Source organism: Chionomys nivalis, chromosome X (assembly GCF_950005125.1).
Source record: "Chionomys nivalis chromosome X, mChiNiv1.1, whole genome shotgun sequence".
Lineage (NCBI taxonomy): Eukaryota > Metazoa > Chordata > Mammalia > Rodentia > Cricetidae > Chionomys > Chionomys nivalis.
The window spans coordinates 107938137-107963997 of record NC_080112.1 but is presented as its reverse complement, the minus strand read 5'-3'; the positions used below and the strand labels follow the sequence as shown (position 1 = coordinate 107963997).

The following is a 25861-nucleotide window of genomic DNA, read 5'->3' as shown; positions in this document are numbered from 1 at the left end:
TACATGTGGAGGTCAGTGGACAGACAACTTTCAGGAGTTCAAACTTAGGTCATCATGCTTGTGCAGCAAGCATGCATCTCCACTGAGACATCTCACTGACATATAGCTAGCCTTTGGACACCTCCTTTCCTAACTAAAGTGCTTCTTGGTGTTGCAGATCCCAAAGGAGACTTTTCTAAACTCTAGTGCTCTTGCTGATCTGGGCAGAGCATCTTCATTTAGGTCTTGGCACGTGTTTCTCAATTTATGGGTAGAGAGGTCGTGCTCCAAGGGAATGTTCATAGACTAGGGCAACACTTCTCCATGTAAGGGCAGGGCTCTTGGTACTAGGGAAAGTTCTAGCAATCTTTGCCCAGACCTTGGCATGATCCTCCGGTGGAGGCAGGCATTTGTAGGCGTCAACAGGTCCCCCATGCAGGGAAGACTTAGACTCGAAAAGTCTTTGGATGAGGGGTGACTGAGAAGGTGATAAATAGAACTTCTTTAAAAATGAAGGTGAGCTGGCTGTACGTGGTGGCACACACCTGAAGTTTAGCCCTGGCCGGAGGCAGGAAACTAAGGTAGGAAGATGGCTGGTATCGTGAAGCTGTCCTGGGTTACATAGTGAGTTCCAGGCCAGCCTGCACTAAGGTGAACAGAAAGACCCTGTTTTGAAAAGGAAATGGGATCTATGCAATGTAACAGAGTTCAACTGACTAATTCAGTGACATCGAGAGCATTCACAATAAGTAGTCACCATTGGCCGCTCTCAATGCGTCACACTGAGCATTCCCTCTCTTCTCTTTCATCCCTGGATGACACCTCCCTGGTCCCCAGGAACCGGAAGGTAGAGGGATGTTCTTAAGGGTGGAGGGTAGGGAAGTACTCCTCCAACGCCAGACCATATATATCTAAGTATACATACACATGAAATTCGGATGGATTGATTTATTTATTTGGGCCTCTTTTATTTTTTTTTTATTTTATTTATTTATTTTTTTATTTTTTTATTTTTCTTTTTAGAGACAGGGTTTCTCTGTGGCTTTGGAGCCTGTCCTGGAACTAACTCTGTAGACCACGCTGGTCTCGAACTCACAGAGATCCGCCTGCCTCTGCCTCCCAAGTGCTGGGATTAAAGGCGTGCGCCACCATCGCCCGGCTTATTTGGGCCTTTTGAGATGGTGGTTGTTTTGGGTTTTTTTGTTTTCAGTTTCAGCTCGCCATTCTGGCTGTGCCATTTGAAAGTGTTCTGCCTTTCATCTTGAAGCACGTGCTCGGCGGGGGCTCCAGCGATGAATTGTCTTCATCCTCCCCTAGCAGAGTGTCACAGCAGAAAATGAAGCAAACCCATGCAGGTTGCTAAGGGCTCCATTTTCTGTGGTTGTTCGACTTGTGCTCGTCATAGCTTTTCTCACTATGCAAGACTCCTGCTCTGCAATGGTTGCCTGGGACTGAACTCTTCTAAGTCCCCAAAGGAACATCACTATTTTATAGTGTTCCTATAGTGAGTTAATGTAAAGCAGAGGATGACTGACTTGTTATAAATGTGGACTTCCTTAAAATGGGTTGACTCCAGCCAAGGCCCATTTCTCCTGAGCTCGTTTGTTCTTCTGCCTATCCAATTACTGAGCTTCTGTTAGGTTCTGGATGCTAAAGGCCAGATAGTAAACCCTTTCTACCTTCTTGTGGAGATTGGAGCATGGAGCTGTCCAAACCCCAGGAGATCTTTGAAAGGCCAGATTACAGGCCTGTTTGTTACTCATTTACCTTTGACCCTTTAGAAAAAAAGAGCAACAGCCAATCTAGCTGAGAAGGAAAAGAGACCCTGTTTCCCCTCCTCTGTGGGGAAGAACACAGGTTGAAGGGAACTGTGCAGTTTGGGTTGAGGCATTGGAACAGCTGTGTGGACTTCTTTTCCTTTTACTGATAAAGGGGTGAACCTTTGACCATTCAAGGTCACTGAAGCACAGATTTTTGTTTCTCCTGCCAGAGACCTCTATGGTATGACTCCGTGTCAAAGACATCTCATTTCTTAGGTTTTCTCCTTTAATGTCCCTCAGCTGATGACTTAGCGGTTGGGAAGGGTGTGATGGGATGCTAGGATCTTGAGAAACTACTGGCTCCCACTCCATGGCAACAAAGAATTCTGTGCTTAACCATGAGATTCTGAGGGTGCTTTCAATCAAAAGGTGGTGTAACGTAAAATTCATGATCACAAAGTGATCCGTTCATGCCTTCTAGTTCATTTATAGCATTCTCCAGCCAGCCACAACCTCTGTCTAGGTCTGAAACAATATCATCATCATCCTGCATAGAGCTTTGAACCAGTGAAGTATTTGCTTCCCATTACCTCCTCTACGCTGTTCCGAACAGTTGCCACTCTGTAATCTTGTCTTTGTGGATCTACCTCTTCCAGACTTCATATAAATGGAGCCCTACAACCTGGGGCTTCTGTGTAGGCATAATCATGTAGTATAATGGTTTCGTGCTCCATCCATACACTGGCATATTTCAGTATTCATATACTAGTATCTAAAATTAATTCCCCCTCTGTGTGTGTGGGGGGGGTCAGAGAAGAAGTTGTGGTAATTGAATCTGTCCTTCCACTATGCGGGGCCCTGGGATTGAATATAGATCATCAGACTTGAGGCACCTTTACCCACTAAGCCATCTAACTGGCCCTACATTCTTTTTTGCCTGACTAATAACATGTCATTGTGTGTATATATGCCATTTATATTATCTGCTCATTCGTGCGTAGTCATTTGCACCGTGTCCATCTTTTAGCTTGTCAGTAGCGCAGCTTTGGTCATACATTGCCCACATAACCTGTTTTGATTACTCGTTGTCATCTCAGTTGCGTGTATACCTAGAAGGGGAATAGGTAGGCCCAGGGCACTTTCTCACACAAAGGATAAAATCTTAAAAGTTTGGTGTGGGTGGAAGGAGAATTTTAAAAAAAAAAGGAAGGTCACTCATTTTGATGGTAGTCACATCTGAGGAGTGTGCATTAAAGCTACACGATCAAGTGACTCCTCCCTCCCATGTGTCTGTCACTGACAGGCCTGTTCCAACTTTAGCGTCTTTGCTCATGCCAGTTAACTTTGGGCTGTCTCAAAAAGGCAAGTTCACCTGTCCGAGACAAAACTTTGCAGGCGGCAGAGAGAATTAGAGGAATGTGCTGTGGGATCTGAGGAGCCCAGGAATGTGACTCGTGGAATCCTTGTGTGACGGGGGATGGGGGTGGTGAGGAGACATGACAGGAGCAGCAGAGTGCCTGTGTTTTGGCATGGTGTCATTCTCTCCTTTCCCCCTTTTCCTACTCTCCCTCCTTCTCTAGTCTGTCTGTTAAGCTCTCTTAGGTCCCAGGTCCTGGACTTCCAGCACAGGAGAGACAATGGTAAACAAAATAGACCTGGTTCCTCCATTTTTCTAAATAAAGGCCCCCTTTCCTCTATTTCCTATGACCCAGCACAGGACTAGGAGTAGATCGACTCTTGCCCAGCAGGTGCTTCTAGAAGGAAGTCTTGTCTCTTGTCTCAGGTGGTACAGTGTATAGAAGAGGGCCTCGGGCCATCTGTGTGGTGTGCAGAGGTCTGATCCACACAACTTAAGGTCCCCCCCCCACCCGCTTCTGCTATTACGTTGAAAGCTGTTCCCTGGTGCCTTTCCAATGGGAACAGCTCTTTGTGTCCCAGAAGATGGCTAAGAAAGGAGTGGCTTTGGTAACTTGCATTAACAGGCAGTCCTTGCTGTGGGATTGGCCCAGAAGGGAGGCCTTCTGCAGCACTGATACTTTGCCGTGAAGGAAGCAAGCTGCGCTCCTTGGGGAACAATTGCCAACTTCCTCCTGGGATTGGCTTTGCAGGTAGTCACCCTCACCTCCTTGTGTTCTTTGGACTTTCTTCTTTCCTGTTGCCTAGGTGCTACCTGAGAGCTGGTGGCAATCACCCACAGCTCAGTCAGCCTGCAAATTGTACTGTTTGGCACACTGGCAACTTCCAAACTGCACTCACAGACCGCACACTTAATCTTTCAGGAAAGCCAGTAAGACTACTTTGTATCTGTGTGGGAATAAGAGGTGAACCCGTTCACTAACGGATGCCTAGCTAGGAAACAAGGAGGCTGAGGGTAACCTGGCCTCCATCTTGAGAGTGAGGAAACAAAAGGCAGGTGTTTGGATTGTGGTGGCGCACACATGGAAGATCTTTGACTTTAGACAGTTGAGTCATGGAGTGTTGTTGGCTCTCACAGTGTGTACTGCTGTCACCGTGTGCTTCCAGAACTTAGGGAAAACCCAGCTCCACTCTCAGTCACTGCCCTACCCCTCCCACTCCTCCAACACTGACATACTCAATTTGCTTTCTGTCCTTTTGCTTTTTGTTTTTCGAAACGGGGTTTTTCAGCGTAGCCTTGGCTGTCCTGGAACTCGCTCTGCTGACCAGACTAGCCTTGAACTCAGAGAAGCCTGAGCCACCACTGCCTGGCCTTAAAATGGGAAGGTTTAAACTGGGCGGTGGTGGTGCGCACCTATAATCCCAGCACTCAGGAGGCAGAGACAGGCGGATCTCTGTGAGTTCGAGGCCAGCCTGGTCTACAGAGCTAGTTCCAGGACAGGCTCCAAAGCCACAGAGAAACCCTGTCTCGAAAAACCAAAAAAAAAAAAAAAAAAAAAAAAAGCAAAAAAAAAGACCTAGTTTCAGGACAAGCTCCAAAGCTACAGGGAAACCCTGTTTCGAAAAACCAAAAAAGGGGAAGGTTTACCATGGTTTTTTGTTCGTTTTCATTTTTTTTTTAATTTTTTTTTCTGCTTTCTATCTTACTGGCCTTGCCTAGTCTTAGACATTTCCTTGAGACGGAATTATATAATATGTGGTTCTCGTATCTAATTCTTACACTTAGCATCATGTTTTCAAGGTTCATCTATGTGATATAGTGGTACTCTGTTCTTTTATATGGTCTTTTGTGTCTGGCTTCTTTTAGTTACCTTCCATGTTCCTTTTTATGGTTTAGTAATATTCTTCTGTGTGTGAACTTTACCTGGTTTTATGTATTCACTCGTTGGACATTTGGGCTGTTGCCAGCTTTTGACCCTCATGAAGAGAGTTCATTCATGAGGACAAAACTTTGTTTGAACACTTGTCCTCAGTTCTATTCAAAAATTAATTTAGAGCCGGGAGGTGGTGGCGCACGCCTTTAATCCCAGCACTTGGGAGGCAGAGGCAGGCGGATCTCTGTGAGTTTGAGGTCAGCCTGGTCTACAAGAGAGCTAGTTCCAGGACAGGTTCCAAAACCACAGAGAAACCCTGTCTTGAAAAAACAAAACAAACAAACAAACAAACAAACAAACAAATAAATAAATAAATAATTTAGTGTCTGTGTGCATATATGTGTCACCCTATGCAGGCCACATCATATGTATAGAAGCCAGTGGACAAATTATGGGCTGTTGGTTCTCTCATTGTACCTTGTAAAGCAGAATCTGGTTTTATTGCTGTGTACCCCAGCCTAGCTGGTCTGTGAGCTTTCAGTTGATTCTCCTGTCTCCACTGGGAGCCTTGTCACTGGAATTCTGAGACGCTAAATGCTTACTACCACACCCATTTTTCCATGCCTTCCAGTGATCAACCTCAGTCGTCAAGCTTGTACAGCAGGCAGTGTTACCTGCCGTACAGTCACCTTGTATTGAGTTCTTTTGGGTAGAAGCAAAGGGTTTTTGTTTTGTTTTGTGTTCTAGGCTGAACTCGAACTTGATTCTCTTGCCTGAGCCTTCTGAGTAGTAGGGATTATATGTGTGCTGCCATTTCTAGCTTTATTTTGTGTGTGTGTGTGTGTGTGTGTGTGTGTGTGTGTGAGAGAGAGAGAGAGAGAGAGAGAGAGAGAGAGAGAGAGAGAGAGAGAGCACTGTAAATTAAACTAGAATCTTTCACATGCTAAGCATGCATTCTGTCACGGAGCTACACCCATAGTTATTTCCCTTTAAAGAAACAGTTCATGAACTGGATACATTAATACTGTGATAGACAAAGGATTCTGCTTATAGAGGAATGGCCTGTGCTCTTTGAAGCTGAGGTCCCCAAGCTCAAGTGTAAAAAAGAAGAGGCCCAGTGAGGACTGGAGACTGTACATGTCACAGCTTCCTCCAGACAACTGTTGACATACAGGAATGCAGAGGCGATGCTGCCAGATCTTTGGATTTTTATCTGTTTTTTTTTTTTAATAAAAAGTTGGAAATCTAATTTTTAAGTGAAGTTTCCCTGTTTTAAAATACTGGAGGCTGTTTTTTTTAATCTTTTTATTTAAAAACTAGGCCATATATTGGTGAGCTGCATGGGACTTCTGCCTGGTTGCTTGCAGTCTGTTGTGAGCAGGAAGTGAACCTCTTTCCTGTCACCCTGGCCCCTCTTCCCCTCCCCCCAATCCCACAGGGATAATCCTCACGATTTCTTCCTTATCTGACATCTTCCCCTCTCTCATCAGATCACCTCTCGGATCTTCAGGGCAGAGCAGAGGGCGATCCTCGTGCATCCTGGGATTTTTACAGCAGTTCTGTGTTGGGTAAGTTCTGAATGGGGAGACTGGCTATATGTATGTATCTATATCACCAGTACTTCTTGGAGGTAGGAGCCCCCTCTGTGGAGCCCTTCCCCCTCAGGATCCAGTTAGTAGTATGAAGTCTGAGATGCCACAGGGATTTGCATAAAATCTTCCTCCCCCTGCCTTCTGCCTCTCTACCACCTTGGGAGCTTTGTAAATCCTAGTGTTAACCTCTTTCTGGTATTGCTCACACTGTAGGGAGTGTCAACCCCTCATCTGACGACTCTCATTCTCTGTCACTCTTCCCCTATGATGGCAGTCCTTGGTTTTTGTTTTATTTTCTTCTCTGGGTTTGATTTTGTTTTCGAGATGAGGTTTTACTAAGTAACTCTGGCTGGCCTGGGACGCAGAGATCATTTTGCCTCTGCCTCCCAAGAGCAGGAATGGAAGGCCAGAGCAGGGATTAAAGGCGTGGTCCACCACCCCGGGGCTCAGCCCTTATTTTTGAGATTGCTACTGTCCTGAGCCCTTAACCCTCTGGCCTAAACAGCAGGCAGCAGGAAGATGAGCACACCTTTGTCTGTGCTCATTCAGCATTTGTCGCGTGTGAACCAGGGGCTGAGGATGAAGAGCAGATTGGTCTTAAAGGCAGTGGGACACAGCCACATGATTGGTTGGGGAAGGAAACCTTTTAAGTCCCTGGACTTCAGTCAGGGTCAGGTAGTGAGGTAGATTGGGCACACTCTAGGCAGAGGACAGGTGTTTCACCACTGGACCCTTGCTGGCTGCTAGTTGTCTTCTGCCTTCCGCTCTGGAAGAGCTGAGCTGCCATCCTCTCAGAGTGCTTTGCCTTTTCCAGTCAGAGGGTGGAGAAGGATAATGGACTTCTAACCACAACATACTTCCTTCCAAGACTAGAGTTTTCATGTGCCCTTTCAAGGATGTGGGCCCATAGTAAATCCAGCCAGCGACTTGTAGCCTTGTGTTTATCTCCTGACCCGCCCCTTTGTATCCCTTTATCTGGCTGAAAGTTTTTCCTTCCTTCAGTTTTATGCTAGTAGCTGATCTCCTGGGTACTCAATTTACAGAGAAAAAAGACGGGTTTGCCTGCGACCTCCTCCATAATCCTCCTGGGAGTGCCGAGCAAGGAGACGATTCAGAACAGGATGACTTCATGTTCGAACTCTCAGACAAGCCTCTTCTCCCTTGTTACAACCTCCAAGTGTCAGTGTCCCGTGGGTAAGTGTTTGGAAAGTCTACAGGGACTGTGTGAGAGTGTCCTGGCAACCACTGACCTGCCTCCCAGAGAAGGAGGAGCTCTCCAGAAGGAGGCAGATGCAGCCTGGGGAATGAGTGCTGGGGCAGAGGAAAGATGCTCTGCTCCCCGGAAGGAATGTAGTTTACATCCAAACTCAAGGTTCATAGATCACAAGGACTATACCTTGGCTATCAACTTGGTATATTTCCAGGCCCCCAAATCTGAAGAAATTTTGCACTCTTACTGTGTGTAGGTGGTAATCTGTAAGGAAGTATTTGGGATGATGAGCTATTAGAATCTCTGGAAATTCTTTTCTGGGGACAGCTAGACAGAATATTTGCAATTGGGATTCTTGAAAAAGCCAAGGCATATGGTTGCCGTTGCTTTGGATCTACTAGGATCCTTAAGCAATCCACAGCACAGCCTCTCGTAGCCTTAAAACCAGCAAGGTGATCAGCACTGTTGGTTCAGGTGACTGTCCTACTACAGGGGAGCCCCACTCTTTGGAGACCAGAGTACACCTATATTAGACTGAGCCCAACTGACTCTTGGTTAATTCAGAACTGACAGAATTCTAACTCGAAGGGAGTTAGTTTGTCAGCCTTCAGGACAATGGATTTTGATGGGTTTTCCAGTGCATCAGAATATGGAGGTGCTGGGTGGGTGGATAAAAATGCTGGGTCAGGACACTAGAGAGATGGCTCAGCAGCTTGGAGCACTTAGGGAGGGCCCAGGTTTGAATACCGCACCCAACATGACAGCTCACAACCATCAATGACTCCACTTCCAAGGGACCCGATGCCCTCTTCTGGGCTCTGCGGACACCAATCACATATGCGGTGTATATATATGCATACAGGAAAACCCTCATACTATAAAATAAATATGTTGTTTAATGCAGGATCAGTTCCCCTTTTGTTCCTAGACTCCTTGTTCTGGGCTGAAGCTGATCCCAGAGGATGGGCCAGGCCTCTAAGACATAGTGTTGCACAAATTCCTCCGAAGTATTCAGCATCTCCTTCTCTGAAACAGGATCTTGGGCCATAGGCAGTAAAAGGACCAGAATAGTTTGCTTTAGGTACAAACAGAATATGGACAACCAAAGGCCACATGCCACCTATAAGCCGAGGGATATGGGTTATTTGCCTGCAGATATGTGTGAGCCTGTTGCCTGCAGAGGCTAGAAAGAGGGCATTGGGTTTCCCAGAACTGGAGTTACAGTTGTGAGCTGAGTACATGCGTGCTGGGAATTGTACCCATGTCCTCTGTAAGGGCAAATAGTGTTCTTAATCACTGAACGAACCATCTCTCCAGCCCTTTAATCCTCATTCTTTGAAAGAGATTGTTCAAGTATATGGCATTGATTGTCACTTTTTCTTAGCCTAGAACATTCCATTCCCTAATTTTATAATGTGACAGACTTTGCCATCATGTGGAAGAAATGTTGAATTTTAGGAAAAAGGATTGAGTCTAAATATGTGAGGGTGTTTTGTTGATACTGGGTCTCTATGTAGCCCTGCTGGCCTAGAATTTACTAGGTAGACCAGGCTGACCTCAGTCTATCTGCCTCTGTCTTCCAAGTGCTGGAATTAAAGACTTGAGCCACCGTGCCCAGCTAGCTAGGTGTTTTAGTTACTGTGTAGAGTGATTGATTTCATAACCGTGTTTTATGCACTGGATCAAATTTTAAGATCCACAGCACAGACAATTCTAGCCTTCAAAAAACTCAGCCAAGTGTAGTAGACAGATAAGTGTGCAATTATCTTTAATAAAAGACTAAATGTTCTAAGCAGGTTTATTATTGTAAAAAGAATGTCAAGTGAAAAATAAAAAGTTCAGTCTGTCTTGAGCTCTATTCCTAGTCCCTAAAGAAGAGCACAGTTTATTTTGATTTTGTAACCTTTTGGAAATGAGCTGTTGGAAGTATCATAATAGGGCTGAGAACCAAGTGTCATAAGCCCATAGAAGATGGACTTAACACTTAGTTTCTTTGCTGGGCTAAAAGAAGAAGAGGCATAGGGATGGCATGAGCAAAAGCATTGCAACAGAAAACAAAAGCCAGACATGATGGTGCACACCTTTAATCCCAGCACTCAGGAGACAGAGGCAGGCGGATCTCTGAGTTTGAGGCCAGCCTGATCTACAGAATGAGTCACGGGCTAGCTGAGGTTGTATAACGAGTCTCTGTCTCTCTTTGTCTCTGTCTCTGTCTCTCTCTCTCAAAAGGGGAGCTGGAGAGATGGCTCAGAGGTTAAGCACACTGGCCTCTAGGACCTGTGTTCAATTCCTGGCACTATCACCTACATGGTAGTTTACAACTGCCTGTAACTCTAGTTACAGGAGATCCAAAAGTCTCTTCTGCAGGCACCAGGTGTACATAAAGCACACACATCCATCAGGCGAAACATCCATACACATAAAGTCTTTAAAAATTATCTGTTCTGGGCCTGGCGGTGGTGGCGCACGCCTTTAATCCCAGCACTTGGGAGGCAGAGGCAGGCGGATCTCTGTGAGTTCGAGACCAGCCTGGTCTACAGAGCTAGTTCCAGGACAGGATCCAAAACCACAGAGAAACCCTGTCTCGAAAAACAAAAAAAAAAAAATTATCTGTTCTGGTAGGATAGGGCTGCACTGTGGTAAGTGCATGTGGGGGAGCTGGAGACTGAATTGAAGAGGTTGAATTGGGGTCATCTTTGGGTGATCTGTCTTATTATCATGATAAAGAATTAGAACTTGAGCCGGGCGGTGGTGGCGCACGCCTTTAATCCCAGCACTTGGGAGGCAGAGGCAGGCGGATCTCTGTGAGTTCGAGACCAGCCTGGTCTATAAGAGCTAGTTCCAGGACAGGCTCCAAAACCATAGAGAAACCCTGTCTCGAAAAAACAAACAAACAAACAAAAAAAGAATTAGAACTTGCTGATGACCCAGAACTTACTATGTAGACCAGGCTGGACTCAGGTTCACACAGATTTTCCTGTCCCTGCTTCGCAAGGGCGGAGATTAAAGGCCTGTGCCACCATATCTGGCTATTATGTTATTTTTAATTGTGTGTATATGTGTGCATTTCCGTGTGGATATGTGCACATGAGCACAAAGGAGGCCAGAGGGGTCAGGTCTCCTGGAGTTGGAGTTGCAGTTATGAGGCACCCAGTGTGGGTGCTGGAAATGGAATTTGAGTCCTCTAGAAGATGAGCATGTACTCTTAGCCACTGAGACCCAAGCTGGTATATTTTTGCTAGAAGCCATTGGAGGCTATTCAGTGAGGGAATGGAGGATCATATTCTCATTTTAGAAAAGGGGATCCAAGGGACTCTTTGAGAAACCCATACCTATGTTCTTGGGTATGTCTTACTTTCTGCTCGGCACCTCTTTTTTTTTAACCTATGTGCTTAAGCCTGTGCTAAAATAGCTTTCTTAGTCCCCTCCCCCATCAAGAGAAAGGATTCAACAAAGACAGATGGCAAGTGTAAGGCCTTTGCCACTCCTGGTCTCCACTACCCTGCAAAGGCTAGAAATGGGATCACTAACGAGGGGAGAATGCAGTATTTCTTTCTGGAGAGAGCCGATGGAAGCCCTTGGCGGGTGACCGGCCTCTGCAGCACCCCTCCCAGCTGTCCTTAGGCTGCTGCCCAGTCGGATGTGCTCCACAAGGGCAGACTGGCTGTAATGTGAGCCATGGGCCTGCAGAAACATTGGTGCTGCTGCTGCTGGAGGAAAAAAAAAGTTGTCTAATGCATTTCGGAGCCAAAGAGAAATGCCTTTTGGATTACCCACAGTTTAGGCCTTTCTCCACAGCTCCACCTCCACTAGAGAAGATCTAGAAGGACAAGTGAGCAGGAGAGAGATCAGGGGAGAGAAGCCAGGCAGGGTTGCTGGAGTGGGGGTCAGGAACAAGTGGTCCCAGCAGACAGTAGATGTCAGGCCATGGGCTAGCAGGCAAAGAACCAGGGAAAGCCCTAAGAGGCCTATTTTCCCTGGCTTGCCCTATGTGGGAGAACTAGCCCATAGGTGTGCTCAGTGAGCTCAGTTAGAAGCTGGAGCAGGTATTGTGTTGTCACAGCCTCATCTCAGAAACTTGTGGTTTCCTGGGAGGTAGCAGCGAGAGTCTCAGAAGTATGGGAGTGGGGGCTCACTGTTGGGGGGTCACTTGGTCTCCTAGCCATCTATAATGCTTCTGGGGCCCCCACCCTCCCTCCTGAACCTGCTTCCCTAACTCCATCTTTATCTTTCCAGACCCTGCAACTGGTTCCTCTTCTCCGATGTCCTGAAGAGGCTGAAGCTTTCCTCAAGAATCTTTCAGGCCCGGTTTCCGCACCTTGAAGTCACCACCCTGCCCAAGGCTGAGTTCTACCGGCAGGTGGCCTCAAGTCAGCTGCTGACCCCAGCTGAGAGGCCTGGGAGCTTGGAGGACAGATCTCCCCCAGGCTCTTCTGAGACTGTGGAGTTGGTGCAGTACGAGCCAGAGCTGCTGCGGCTCCTAGGGTCTGAGGTGGAATACCAGTCTTGGAGCAGTTGACCGAAACAGCCCTCCGTGTTCTTCTTTCTCCTCCGAGTTCACCCTTTCCCCACCGCCCATGTCTCCCCCACCGAGCACCAGACTGCAGAATGAGGCAATAATACGGACCAACAAGAAGCCACCTTATCAATGCCAGCATTAGTGACTGGAGCTTTTTTCTTTGGGTTACAGTTAGTTCTCATCTCCATGTTGTTGTGGTTGGTGATCTGGTGGAAAGTTGAACTCCACTTCTGAAGACAAGAGGTGTGGAGATGTTGGGAAGTGGCACCAGGGTCCCTGGGACTGGCTTCTATGCTTATGACCAAGACCAAACGTGGGCCTGGGTGACTGTGGCCTGTCCTAAGGAGAAATGAGAAAAGCCCAAATCTCTGAGTGCCCCTCCCCATTTCCCTGTACTCTTCTGTCTTCCATAGTATTTATTTTATTAGTATTTAATTTGTATTGTTTCATTGATTTCTGCTAAGTCTGTATCACTGTGACAATTTGAGACAACTTGTTTTGAGGGACTTTCTTTACCTCCTTTCCTTTTTCTTCCTGGATAAGCTTTGGGGATGCTTGTTCCCTCTATGAAACTGATTCCCAGGTTGTCCTTCCCCCAGCTGGGGAGGGAGCAGGATGAGGAAGGATAGGGGACATCATCACACAACTAAACATCCTGGCTGCTGCTGGCCCAGAGCTGGGGAACTGGGGTCAAATCCCTGGCCTTTGGTGCTCCCCCACCCCCTGCCAGTTTTGCCCCACCCCTGCCCTTTGTAGCAGCTCTGCCATCTTAGTGTTTACTAGGGAGAGGGTTTCCTGAGTTCCTCTAATAAAGGCAGATTGAGAATGGGCCTGAGGGATGAGGGGGCCTCCCTCATACTGCTCTGCTCAGAGAGCACAGTATGAAGTTATTCTGGCATCTTTTGCCCTGTACCCCTCCTTGCCTCACCCTTCCTCCCTGGGCTCCCCATCTTGAGATACTGAGCCTTTCACTTCCCAGCCTTTGCCTTGCCACCCCTACCACAGACTTCCAGCACCCTTCCCCCTGTCTCCTCCACCAGTCTCTGATTCTCCTCTGGAATCTGTAAAGGACCCTGAGGCTGACTAGGCAAGGGCAGGGACAAGTCTCTAGTCTGGCTCTACGCCCACTTAGGGACTTGTAGCTGTGCGAGTGGCTTGTGGGCCTTGAGAAGCCTAGTGTTAGACCTGATACAGGGCAGAGGGAGGGAGGGAGGGAGGGAGGAGGAGCTTGGGTTGTTTCCATGGCCCCACCCTCCATGGCATTATCTTTTCCACTCTTCTTATTTTTCTATAGATTGTTATTTTGAGTATGTACCATTGAAAGGCAGGAGGGCCTTGTTGTGGTTGGCTCTGGATGGAGATGGTGCAGTTTATTGTACAGGTGCTAAACAACAACAAAAGAAAATGGAAAAAAAAAGACACAAAAAAGGAAAAAAAAGCCAGTTTGGGGATGGGACAATCTGTTCTCGGGAGGCTCCTGACCCATTTAGGAGCATTGTTTCTTTTAACTGTGTGTGATTTTTGTTCCCATGGGGATTTTCTGGGCCCCTTTCTGTAGGACAACCCCACCATATGCTGCCCAATTGGTTTTGAACAATTGTTTTCCCTTTTTAACAAATATATATATATATATATATATATATATATATATATATATATATGTTGAGGGGGCTTGGATTTCAATTTTCTTTGTTTTGTTGAGATTTATGATACTGTGTGGTTTATTTTGTTTTCTGTTTGCCTTTACTTTGTTTTGCATTTTGGTGTGTACTCTGGCTGCCCTTTATGTTTCGTTTTAAGCAACTGGCTGTGGAGTCAAAAACACTTGCATACTGAAAAACCTGTGTCAGGGCCTTTGTCTCCTGTCCTCACTCTCCTCCCTTTGTGGCTTTTGGGGTGTTGAATGGTCCCTAGGGACATGGTGGGCGAAGGCAAGGCAGAATAGAGCTTTCGGTCATTAGATCAGATGGGAATCTGGAAGGGAAGGACGGGGTGGGGGGGCACGTCCCAGGGCCCCTGCCCACGAGGGTAAAATAGTCCAACTTGGGGTTGCCTTGATTTGGGGATGTGGAAGGAGCATTTCTTGTTAGCAACTAGAGTTAACAGTAGTAGGGGAGCAGCCCCCTTTGACTGCTGGGTGGTGGTGTGATCCTCCCTAATACAGTCAGAAATCATCTGCCTGCTGATTCCTCTTCATGCTGGGACTGCCCACCTGACTGCGCTGTGTAATTCCCTACCCTGTCCTTACCCTTGCCAGCATCCTCACTGTTGTCCCAGTGCCTTACCTTCCCACCTGAGTAGTGCTGCCTGCCCATGGTTCTAGTTGCCAACGACAGGCAAGTAAAGGCAAGGCACCAGTCCCTAGTTTTATGATTATTCCCACTTTTCAATAACCAGAAGCTAAAATTCTGTCTGCAGGCCCCAGAATGTGTCTGATATTATGTGAAAAACAAATGAAGATGTTTTTGAAGGTCTGGATCCTACAAACTTTGAAGCTCTGTGGGGCCTCTTACTGTGGCTTGAGTGGGCCAGCCAGAGCAATGGGGTGGCTGGGTTTTTGGAGTCTGCCCATTCATCAGAGGTAAACTTAAGTCCCTCTCTTTGCCCACACCTCAGAAACTTGCTTTGGCTTGAGTCTTCCCAGATACAGGAGGCTCACTAATCTGCCTCACTGCTTGCTTCTTTCCCTGCTTTCTGATTGCAGGCCATCCCACATAGCCCATAGTGTTTCTAATACGGGTCTGTCCTCTATTTGAAACTTGCAATAAAAAAGGCAAGCATACATAGTGGCACATGCTCATAATCCCAGCCTTGGGGGAGTGGGGCATTGAGGCTGAAGGATTGCTGTGAACTCTAAGTCAGCCAGGGCTATATGGCAAGACCCTGTAGCAAAACAACAAGCAAGGTGTGATGATGCATGCCTGTAATCCACCTTCTCTAAAGGACAGGGGCAGGCAGGTTTGAGGTCAGTTTGGGCTATGCAGACGAGACATTGTCTCAAAATAACAACAAAAACCCCTTGGAGTTCAGAAGTCAGGCATGTCAGTAGGTTACAGAAGCTACATTGTGGCTTAACAGTATTCAGATAGGCCCAGAATGCTATGGGAGCTCAAAGGGCTGGACAAGGGACCTGGATGATTGGAACAGATGACCTAGGAGAGGTGATGAATGGTGCACACTTAGAATAAATAGTTAGTATGGAATGATGTTTGATGTTTGGATTGAGGGCACAATCCAAGCAAAGGCTCGGAGAGATTTTTTTTTTTTTTTTTTTTTTTGGTTTTTCGAGACAGGGTTTCTCTGTGGCTTTGGAGCCTGTCCTGGAACTCCCTTTGTAGACCAGGCTGATCTTGAACTCCCAGAGATCCGCCTGCCTCTGCCTCCCAAGTGCTGGGATTAAAGGCATGCGCCACCACCGCCCGGCTTTCAGAGAGAATTTTAGGATGAGTCAACAGGGCCGGGCGATGGTGGCACAGGCCTTTAATCCCAGCACTTGGGAGGCAGAGGCAGGCGGATCTCTGGGAGTTCAAGGTCAGCCTGGTCTACAAAGGGAGTTCCAGGACAGGCTCCAAAGCCACAGAGAAACCCTGTCTCGAAAAACCAAAAAAAAAAAAAAAAAAAAAAAAGAAGAAGAAGAAGAAGAGTCAACAGTTTCACATATTTTCATGCTTATTATGGGTTCTTTTATCCACACATTAACTGGAGACCATTGTCAGGTTATAAGGATCAAGACTGGAAGCATAGGCTGATTCTAAAGCTGGTAACCTCTTAAATAATTCATTTTAACTTCATTTTATGTACATTGGTGTGAAGGTGTCAGATCCCCAGGGAAATGGAGTGGGCTGCCATGTTTGTGTGGGTGGGAACTGAACCCCATGCCTATGGAAGAACAACTAGTGAGTGCTCTTAACCATTTAGCCATCTCTCCAGCCCCAGCTAGTGGCCTCTTAATTAAAAGTTCTTGGAGTCCTTTCCTGTGCGGGGCAGGGAAGAGCTAATACGGTTCACTACTGTACACCTTGCCTGAGAGCCTAATCTTGCCAGTTACCAAACTCTGGATAGATGAGACTTTATAGAGAACAAAACAAGAGTTTAGCTGAGTTAGTTCATCTTCTGTGCCAAGGTCAGTTAATGTTGATCTTGCCAGGATAGTCTTCTGGTGTTGAAAGCAGCCTATCAGCTCCTGCATTCTCATGCCTGATCCCTAGATGATATAAAGTCGAGGAGTGGTGAACTGGTCAATAAGTTGCCCCTTTCATAATCTGATCTAGTCAGGAAGTCTGTTGTCATTTTACTGTGTCGAGTTTTCAAAGAGTCAGGTCTGCCCAAGGCATCCTGGACCACTATAAGGAAGTTACCAAATGTTCAGGCACGCTATTTTCAAGAGGGCAGGCCTAGTTCTATTACCCCTCTTCAGAGGGATAGTTTCCATTACTGGGGGGGGGGGGGGGTGTGGCCACTGCAAGGATGAGCTACTGGCTACTGGGTGCGTGCTCCTCCCAGGCTCAGGGCTCCTCTTCCAGGAGCTTGGGTTCAAGCTGCAAGCATATGGAGAACAGATCGTTCTCCCGTTTCAAGGGAGAAATAAAGTTCATGAACGTGCCAAGGAGAGGAGCATCAGATCCGGGGCCTGTCGTGGGTTTGGTGATGTCCCCGGCTCGCTTTTGTTGCTCTAGGGAGGCTGCAGCCCGCTGAGGCCAGCACTCTCTCTCACCTGCAGGTATGCGAGGTTGGGGGCGGGGCCAGGGAACGGTTGGCCAATGAGAAGGAGACACCCCACGGACTGCTGAATTCTGCAAGGGGAGAAAAGGGGACCAAGGAGAAAGTTCGAAGCTCCAGAGCTAAGGAGGTTGTCTGCTGGAATCAAAGCCTCCCCAGAAGTTGGGAATCAGGGAGCGTGTTCTAGGGACAGGAAGACACCCGCCTAGCCCGCTCTTCTGGAAGCGGTGGGCCACGCCCTGGCCGTCCCTCCCTTCCGGGCTCCGCCTTACTGGCCCACCGACCCTGGCGCCACAGCGCCACCTGCTGGATGTTAGCTTCTATCTGGCGCACGCGACAGACGAGCTAGAAGGCTGCTGCGCCCGGGAGCCCAAAGTTTGCTCACCCTGGGCCCAGAGACTCCAAAGCTCTAGGCAACTGCCTTTCTGAGTACAGTCATCAAGCTTGTGACCGCCAGAAAAAAAACTTGTTTGTCCCTGCCCGAGGGGGGTGATCTACCTCAGTTCCACCCAGGAATGAGGAGTTGCTGGAAAGGAGGCAGTGGCAGTCGTTTGGGAGTCGCCTGTCAGAAAGCGTAGTTGAAAGCAACTCTGTGCTCCTTGTGAATACAACGGTAGATAAACACGTGGGTAAAGGGAGTAGCTTCCTGAAATGTTATATGATGGGTCAAAACGCTGTGGCAGGGACTAGGGATGTAGATCAGTATACAGAAAGCCCTGGGCTCCATCTTCAGCACTAAATAAATGGGTTTTGGCAAACAATGTCTATAATCTCAGAACAGGAGGAGGTCATGTTTGGTCACATAGCTTGGGCTACATGAGATGGCCTCCTCAATGCTCTCAAAACAACATATACACTGTGATAGTTCCCAAGTATGGATTACCCTGCCTGTCCTCTTCCTGCTGCCATGTAGGGCAGGAGGTTGCACAATTGGAATCTGGACTCATTCATCCTTTCAATAAACATTTATTGAGCACCTACTGTGTGTCAGGCACTGTGGCTAGGTGCTGGGGATACATCACTGACTAGCACACAGCTCCTGTCCTGGAGGAGCTCACAGTCTATTGGAGGGGAAACGTACATAAACACAATTAAAGAACTACATACATTGTGCTACAATAAGAGGTATATACAAAGTGCTGTGGGAGTCAGGAGGAGGGAAACACTTATCAGTCGCTGCGAGGTGCAGATCATCACTTGACTCCTGACTCCATTAGGCCATCACAAAAGCAGGGGTATTGCTGCCACCTGACTCTGGTTAAAGTAAAACTGTCTCCTGAGGTTCTCCTCCAGCCTCTTCCATAACTCTTGTCAGCAAGGGTTAGTTAACAGGTAAGCTAGTTTAACACTTTGAGTAGGAAAGAAACCAGACAGGGAGGTGTCTTTAGGATCAGAGGATGTTCAAAGCAATACAAATCTTGAGTGTTAAGATAGGGGATGGGGTGTACTGCCGGGCGGTGGTGGCGCACGCCTTTAATCCCAGCACTTGGGAGGCAGAGGCAGGTGAATCTCTGTGAGTTCGAGACCAGCCTGGTCTACAAGAGCTAGTTCCAGGACAGGCTCCAAAGCCACAGAGAAACCCTGTCTCGAAAAACCAAAAAAAAAAAAAAAGATAGGGGATGGGGTGTACTGTAGAGGCACTAAGACAGAAATGGCAGGCCCAGGGCAGTGAAGCACCTGGGGTAACTATCTGAGGAGAGGACAGGGGTCACCTACCCCTAAATTTGGTACCCATCTTTCATCAGATCAATCAGTGACTATGACTAGTCACTGATACTCATCTGCTTTATAGTGTGCCCAGTTTTGTGGGTGCCACAGTGATGCCTATTCCTTAGGAGCTAACACACACAGGAGACTAAATAGGTCCGGATCTAAACTTCAGGCCTACGTAACAGTTTGTGATTACGATAGAGATGTCACAGACTGTTTATCATTGCCTGCACATCAAGTGGCAGTTACAAGTTTAAGAATTAAACTTAAGCCGGGCGGTGGTGGCGCACGCCTTTAATCCCAGCACTCGGGAGGCAGAGGCAGGCGGATCTCTGTGAGTTCGAGACCAGCCTGGCCTACAAGAGCTAGTTCCAGGACAGGCTCCAAAACCACAGAGAAACCCTGTCTCGAAAAACCAAAAAAAAAAAAAAAAAGAATTAAACTTAAGCTGCTTCCACCGAATTCACTCTTGAGACAATTTTTAGTTGTTAGTGAGGAGAGAGAACATTTTGGTTGAACAGAACCCAGGAAAGAAAAAGCATAGGTGGGAATTTACGACAGTAACAAGTTCAAAGACCATGGAATCCTTTTGGAGTAGTACCTTGGTGTGCGGTGGGGAGTATTAGACAGGACCCAATAGTGAAGGGCCACACTTGAGCTTTGTTTCCTGGAGGAGCTGATACCAAACTTTGGATCTGTCTAGAATTACTGCCCACAGCTCTCCAAGTGCTCCCCAATTCCTGCAGGACACCCTGGACCATGTCATATTTAAGGAACTAAAGGGTTAATGCTAAACCTCTAGAAAAGCCTGGAGGATGCGTATTTTAAAACACTGGCCCTACCTGCGGGCCAGGACTCATTGAAGGCCTTTTGGCAGAAGAAGGACAGAATAAGTGACCTGCAAGATGGGAAGTGCTGAGAAGTCACCTTGGACAGTAAGGGGGGGAGGTGAGCAGCATGAGCTGGGCTGGAGGCTCTGGAATGAAGACAGGCCAGATGTCAGGAGATGACGGAGAGGGACAGGGTCAAGTGCAGGTAGCCATGGGACAGCTCGGAGAATTCCAGTCTGGAAGGTCAGGAAGCAGCTAACTAGAGCGCGGGCCAGGGATTTAGAAAAGTAGGCTCTGGATTCAATAACTCATTTCAAAGAACTGGCCCATGACAATGGTGGGACCCCAGGAGAACACCCACATATAAAGAAATGATGAGAAGCCCACACAGAAACAGAAAGCACAATAGGTATAGAAGTGCTATGAAAAGTGTCGATGGCCTTAAGATAATTAATTTCCTTGGAGCTAGGAAGTGTATACAGATAATTAGATTCCAGGTTGCTGTAGGACGATCTCAGCTCACAGCATGCCTTTGTGCTCACTAAAACTGGTTGAGCTGGGGGTATAGCACAATTGATGAGCATGCTTGTCTAGCCTGCACAAAGTCCTGGGTTTGATCCACAGAACAACACGAACTGGGCATGGTGGTACACGCCTGCAATTCTAGCACTCACAAAGTGGAGGAGGAAGAGAACCAGAATTTCAAGGTCATCTTCACCTACATAGCAAGTTCGAAGCCAACAAGCTATATGAGATATTGTCTCAAAAAACTAAAACCCAAATACGACAGCAACAATAACAGCAACAACAAGGGTGACCTTTTCTCAAGATGCTTATTTCCAACCATCGAGAGCGTGTCATCATAAGCTGATTTTATTAGCACAGATATTTCAGTGCCAATTGCTGGGAATGTGGCAAATGCACCTGTATAACCACAGATGCCCCCCACCCCCACAGGGAAGGAGCTAGAACAGTAGGAGAGAATGATGACCAGCCAGGGAGGTAGTTAGGTCAAGTGGGTGCTTTGGCACAAAGGACATAGTAAAGATCTTGGAGCACTGGTTCACATTAACCAAATTTACCAGAAGCTAGAGTTGCTTCTGGGCCTGACATCTCTAAGCATTGCCCCTACACCTGGTAGGAGAGAGGCAAGCAGGTTCAAGGAAGGGAGAAGGAGGCCCTCGGCAGAGGCTGACTTTAAGAGAGATCAGAACCCTGTGCAGCAGGAACAGACAAGAAGCAGAGTCGAATTGTGCCGACAGGAGCTATGGGAACTCATGTGTACTAGCTCTTGTCTTCTTGGTGAACAGAGAATTGGGTTAGGTTTGATAGCTAGAAATGAAAAGCAATGGTCCACCTGAGAGGGAGAGGGCAGGATAGAGAGCACTGTGTAGCTGGAGCTGGGTTGCCACGCCACTAGCCTCAGCAACTCGTGACAGGTGGAACATCTCAAACAGAATGAAGAGGGAACCTGAGACGGGGAATGAGGACCGCTGTGCCAAAAAAAGGCTACTGTCAAGCATAGGGATGATTGCACACACAGCCAAAGGTCTGGCCACAAACGTTCAGTTCATTCAGGCCTGCCTAGGGACTTTATAATTGGGGCTGACTATAGGTAAGTGCTTTGCCCCACAACCTTGGGCAAAGTACTTCAGGTTCCAGCCTGATGGCAAGGTGACTATGGCAAACAATTGCTCCCAAGGCTAGGAGTGCTTCTTTTCCATCCTGCTATGCTGTTAGCATATGTGGCCTCTTGTCCCTTAGCAATGTCCTCTCGGCATATGCGCCCATTGAAGCTCTCCTACCTAGACCTGTTCCATCTCCATGACATCTATCCAGACTGGGGACATTCAACTGGTACTTTCTAGTCTCAGAAGGGCATTGTGGCTATAAGAGAGAGAGAGAGAGAGAGACAGACAGACAGACAGACAGACAGACAGAAGAGATAGATAGATAGATAGATAGATAGATAGATAGATAGATAGATAGATAGATGATATATAGATGATAGCACTTTCTCTTAAAACTGCCTCATGTCTGTGGCTGACCTAGGAATGGACGGACACACACACACACGCACGCACACACACACACACACACACACTTGAAGAAAAGACCTGACATCTACATCCCATCCTCCTCAAAGAAATGAAGGCACAGACCTACAAGCGCACACAAATACACATGAAGATATTCACATATGGGATGGTGAGTTCCCTGTGTAGGGACTATAGATAACAAAGTATGACCAGGCTTGACTCTTCTCATGTGGCCTCTGACCAGCTCTGGCCACAAGGTGTTTCCTGGCTTGGGGCCCTCCCCCCCTCAGCAAGTTATCCCATTATCCTTCCAAGAGCATAACAACTCCCCAGTGCTCTTGAAGGCCATGGCCTGATGTCAAGGGATGCTTGAGCTGGGCATAGTTGGATCATGGTGATGTCAAGACAGGCCTGGAGGACCTGGTATCAAATGTATCACACCCCACTAGATGTAAGGGCAGGTATTCTACCTACTTAAGTCCACATGAAAATGCTTCACAAATTTGCCTGGTAGGTCATACTTTTGATCCCTTTCTTTATATGTCATGAGGAGACTCCATCTTAATAAGGGAAGTGGGATTGAATGGGGAGAAAGGGGCAGGGGTTGGAGATGTGGTCAGCAGGCTCCCAGATGTGGTCACACTAGGCTCAGCTACAAGCATGGACCCTGAGCCTGATGAGAGCTCAAGTTCAGCCACTGGGGTTAGCCCAACAGTGGGGCGGCTGGGGGGAGATAAAGTCTGGTTCCCCACAAGGCTCAGGTTATGGGAACCCCTTGAAAGCACCGGACTCTGAAGTGGCTGAAGATGAGCCTGATCTCTCAGGAGCTCTCTCAGGGTCTCTTCAGGAACCAATAGCCCCTCCACAGGAGGCCCAGTCACCACACCCTGCACATATGAGGGGGACCTCAAGGGCCCCTCTTTTACCCCAGGTACTGATGTGCCACCGGAAGTCCTGATAAAGGCAGCAATGACAGTCCCAGGGGGCTGAGAGCTAGGCCCTGCTGAGCCAGCACCTATGACCTGGGATGGTACTGGGTTGCTTGGATGGTTAGCCCCAGCCAAAAGTTGAGGGAGGCCACTGAGGATCAATGGAGCCCCTTGGGTTGCCACCTGGTTCTCTTGGAAACTGGTGTTCAGGGGGAAGGAGGCCTGCAGAGTGAAGGTGTCCTTGAATGTTGACACCTGTGGAACACTCTGGAGAACGAGTTGAGTGGGAGCAGTAGTACTGGCAGGAGGCCCATTGGTCAGCACCGTAGTCAGCGGGATGGTCTGCAGAGTGACAGTGGAGCCCGGTCCCACAGGGGTTACTCCTAGGTGGATGTTACTGGGCACTGAAGAAGTACTGAGAAGAAACAGAAAACAGAGCTGGTTAAGGCAGGAAGCACCCTAGCTGGCTAAGAATGAGGACACAAGAGGAATGGAGTTATACATCAGTTGTGCCTCTATTACTCTAGCTAATATTCATTAATTTGTATAGGTCAGAGATTATTCTAGAAGACTGATACCATTCAAACTTCAAAACCACCCATGAACTGAATAAGCATAATATAATATAATATAATATAATATAATATGCATTAGTTTGAAGAAACTGAGGCACACAGTCCACAGAGCTAGTAAAAACTGGAGCAGGGACTTTGCATGCAAGCCTTATGAAACTTAAAGTGCATGTTCCTCTACATTCTATTCAACTGCTTCTCCTCCTCTGAAAAGTGTCCCCATGGCCCAAACCATGGGGTATAGACATAACCAAAAATCCAATCTTTTCAGAGAGAACTGTAGGCCCTTTAGCATCAAAGAAAGTGAGTGCTTCCCAAGAGGCATGGAAGGCAATTTTATGTCTGCAACGTGCATACTCCATTGTGAAGTGGAAGAGACTTAATGGCATGGGTCCAGATGTAGAAGCCCCAGATGGCTCCTGAGGACACACTCTAAAGTCACAAGACCAGTCATATCTTGTAGCAAAAGCCCCTCCCCCAAGTGAAGTGCTTGCTTTGGATTACTCTGCTATGTGACTCCAGACAAGTCACCTCTCTCCCTTCCTCCCTCACTTCCTCCCTCTCTTTCAAGATTTATTTTTAACTGCATTTTTTAAAAATATTTATTTATTTATTTATTTATTTATTATGTATACAATATTCTGTCTGTGTGTATGTCTGCAGGCCAGAAAAGGGCACCAGACCTCATTACAGATGGTTGTGAGCCACCATGTGGTTGCTGGGAATTGAACTCAGGACCTTTGGAAGAGCAAGCAATGCTCTTAACCACTGAGCCATCTCTCCAGCCCCTTAACCGCATTTTTTTAAGATTAAAAATTACTTTGCTAATTTTTGTGTGTGTGTGTGCCATACCCAGTGAGACCAGAAGAGGGTGCTAGCTCCTCTGAACTGGTTACAGGCGGTTATGAGCTACCCAATTTATGTGCGGGAACCAAATCTGGGTGCTCTGCAAGAGTAGTTCACACTCTTAACCATTGAACCTCTCTCAGCCCCATCATTCCTCTCCTGACCAGTAAGTGCCCTGCTTGCTTCTCAGGGAGTTCTGTGAAGATCCGGCAAAAACTGGAAACACAGCAGAGCTTCCCAGGAAGGTGACAACTGACCCCCTACACCCAACATAAAGGGACTAAAGAGACTCCAATTACTTTGGTGCCTTTACCTCACAGTTTTGGTAAGCTTGGCCTGGCTCTGTAGTGGAGAGACAAGCATGGTGGAGGTAGTGGGGACCTCCTCATCCACAGACAGTCCTAACTCCAGACTTGCAGATGGCTGGAGACCAGTATGTTGAACCTTTGGCTTCTCCCAGGAAGTGCTATCCTTGTCCTGGGGAGAAGATCTGGTTAAGACCCTGGAGCTGGCTCTCCGGATGGTGCTGGTAGAGGGTGTGGAAGAAGTAGAAGCCTGGGGAGGGGCTTCAGGTGTCTCAGTGCTCTCCTCCTCATCTTCAATCACCACCAAGTCTTTAGGCATCTCCTTAAACTGGTATACCAGCCTCTGCCCTTCTACTTTGGCCAGGATTCCTCTTTGGTAGTAATATCTGGAAGGCCAAAAAGTGGATTGGTGAGCTTACCAGAGTTGAATAAGGAGGCCCTGTCTCTACATCTGTCCATGCTAGTCTCTAGAGCAGGACAAGCATGGGATTCAGGCAGGCTGGGAGGAGCAGTCCAAGAGTGGGGTGGGGTGGGGAGGAATCTTGTACACAAAGACCTTTGCATGACATTTTACAAGTTTTTCCAGTCTAACACATGTACAAAAAGGGGTCTTGAGTGCCAACCCCAATACTGTTTTGGGGCTGAGGACAGTGAGTGAAGAGGGGGAAGGAGCGAAGGGATGGATGATAGAAGTTCGACAGCTCCCTGGCCTGACAACCGATCTGGGACAACTCAAGGCTATCTCTGGCTTCCACAATGTGAGGAGATTGGGTGTGTGTGGAGCTAAATACCCTTTTCAATGCAGAGATACAAGGATTCCTGAAGAAGAAAAAGGGAACGTTAGATCCACATCCTAGAGGGGACTGGGCAGGTCTTCCTTCAAATGGAAGAGCCTCCTTGGGCATAGGAAGATCTTGGTAATCCCTCAGGGCATGAATTCTATGTTTCCACAACTCCTACCTTAGAGCCCGCCCCATAGTCTCATAGTTCATGTCAGGCTTGTTTTTCTGCTTGCCCCACAGCTTGGACACAGCCTTGGAATCCACCAACTTGAAGATGCCTTTCTCTCGCTGGGTCCACTTGATGTACTTGGGGCAGGTGTTTCTGTCTTGTAGAAGGGCCAGAAGGAACTCCCACAGATAAATGGTACTGCCTGCAGAGGGGTAGGCAGTTAGGGGCAGCTCAGGACTCTGAAATTAAAGGGCAGCCTGCTCACCGCACCTGAGCCCCAGCCATACCTTTGCCATCCTTGGATTTCTTCCGTATGGGAATGCTGGGGTCAGTGACGGGTGAGGTACTTCGGTTGTTCTTTGTCTTTCGGCCTGTGAGAAGAAAGTGGGTAAGCAGAAAGCTGAGTTCAAAGTTAGCTGGGCAAGCTGGCTATGACAGGACCAACCACCACTGGCAAGCCAGGTCACTAAGGCAGGAGGTCCAACCCTTCCCCACAGCCACAGGGAACAGGCATCTGCACCATCCATTTCAGTCTCTAAAGGGAACCCCACATCAAGGCTACCACATAGGGAGATACAAGGTTTGCAAAAGTACCTTTAGAAAAAAACCAGGGCAGACATAACTGACCTAACTTTTGGAATGGAAGACAGCCTACAGGTGTTTTTGTGGT

The 25861-nt window shown here is 47.5% G+C and overlaps 2 protein-coding genes across 5 annotated transcripts in view; one reads left to right on the top strand and one right to left on the bottom strand.

Annotated features, from left to right (window-relative positions):
- The window catches only part of Bcorl1 (BCL6 corepressor like 1), a 68381-nt gene extending 54292 nt beyond the window's left edge, over positions 1-14089 (top strand). For all 3 annotated transcript variants that reach the window (XM_057760098.1, XM_057760097.1, XM_057760099.1), the window contains exons 12-14: positions 6460-6537; positions 7605-7755; positions 12008-14089. In XM_057760098.1, the coding sequence (XP_057616081.1) occupies positions 6460-6537; positions 7605-7755; positions 12008-12290 (512 nt within the window). In that variant the 3' untranslated portion in view covers positions 12291-14089. The remainder of the gene's footprint in view (positions 1-6459; positions 6538-7604; positions 7756-12007) is intronic.
- Positions 14090-21618: 7529 nt separating this feature from the next.
- Elf4 (E74 like ETS transcription factor 4) overlaps positions 21619-25861 on the bottom strand; it is a 38301-nt gene continuing 34058 nt past the window's right edge. For both annotated transcript variants that reach the window (XM_057759623.1, XM_057759622.1), the window contains exons 6-9: positions 25479-25562; positions 25201-25393; positions 24249-24626; positions 21619-22932 (exon numbers count right to left, since the gene is read on the bottom strand). In XM_057759623.1, coding sequence (XP_057615606.1) covers positions 22125-22932; positions 24249-24626; positions 25201-25393; positions 25479-25562 — 1463 coding nt within the window. In that variant the 3' untranslated portion in view covers positions 21619-22124. The remainder of the gene's footprint in view (positions 22933-24248; positions 24627-25200; positions 25394-25478; positions 25563-25861) is intronic.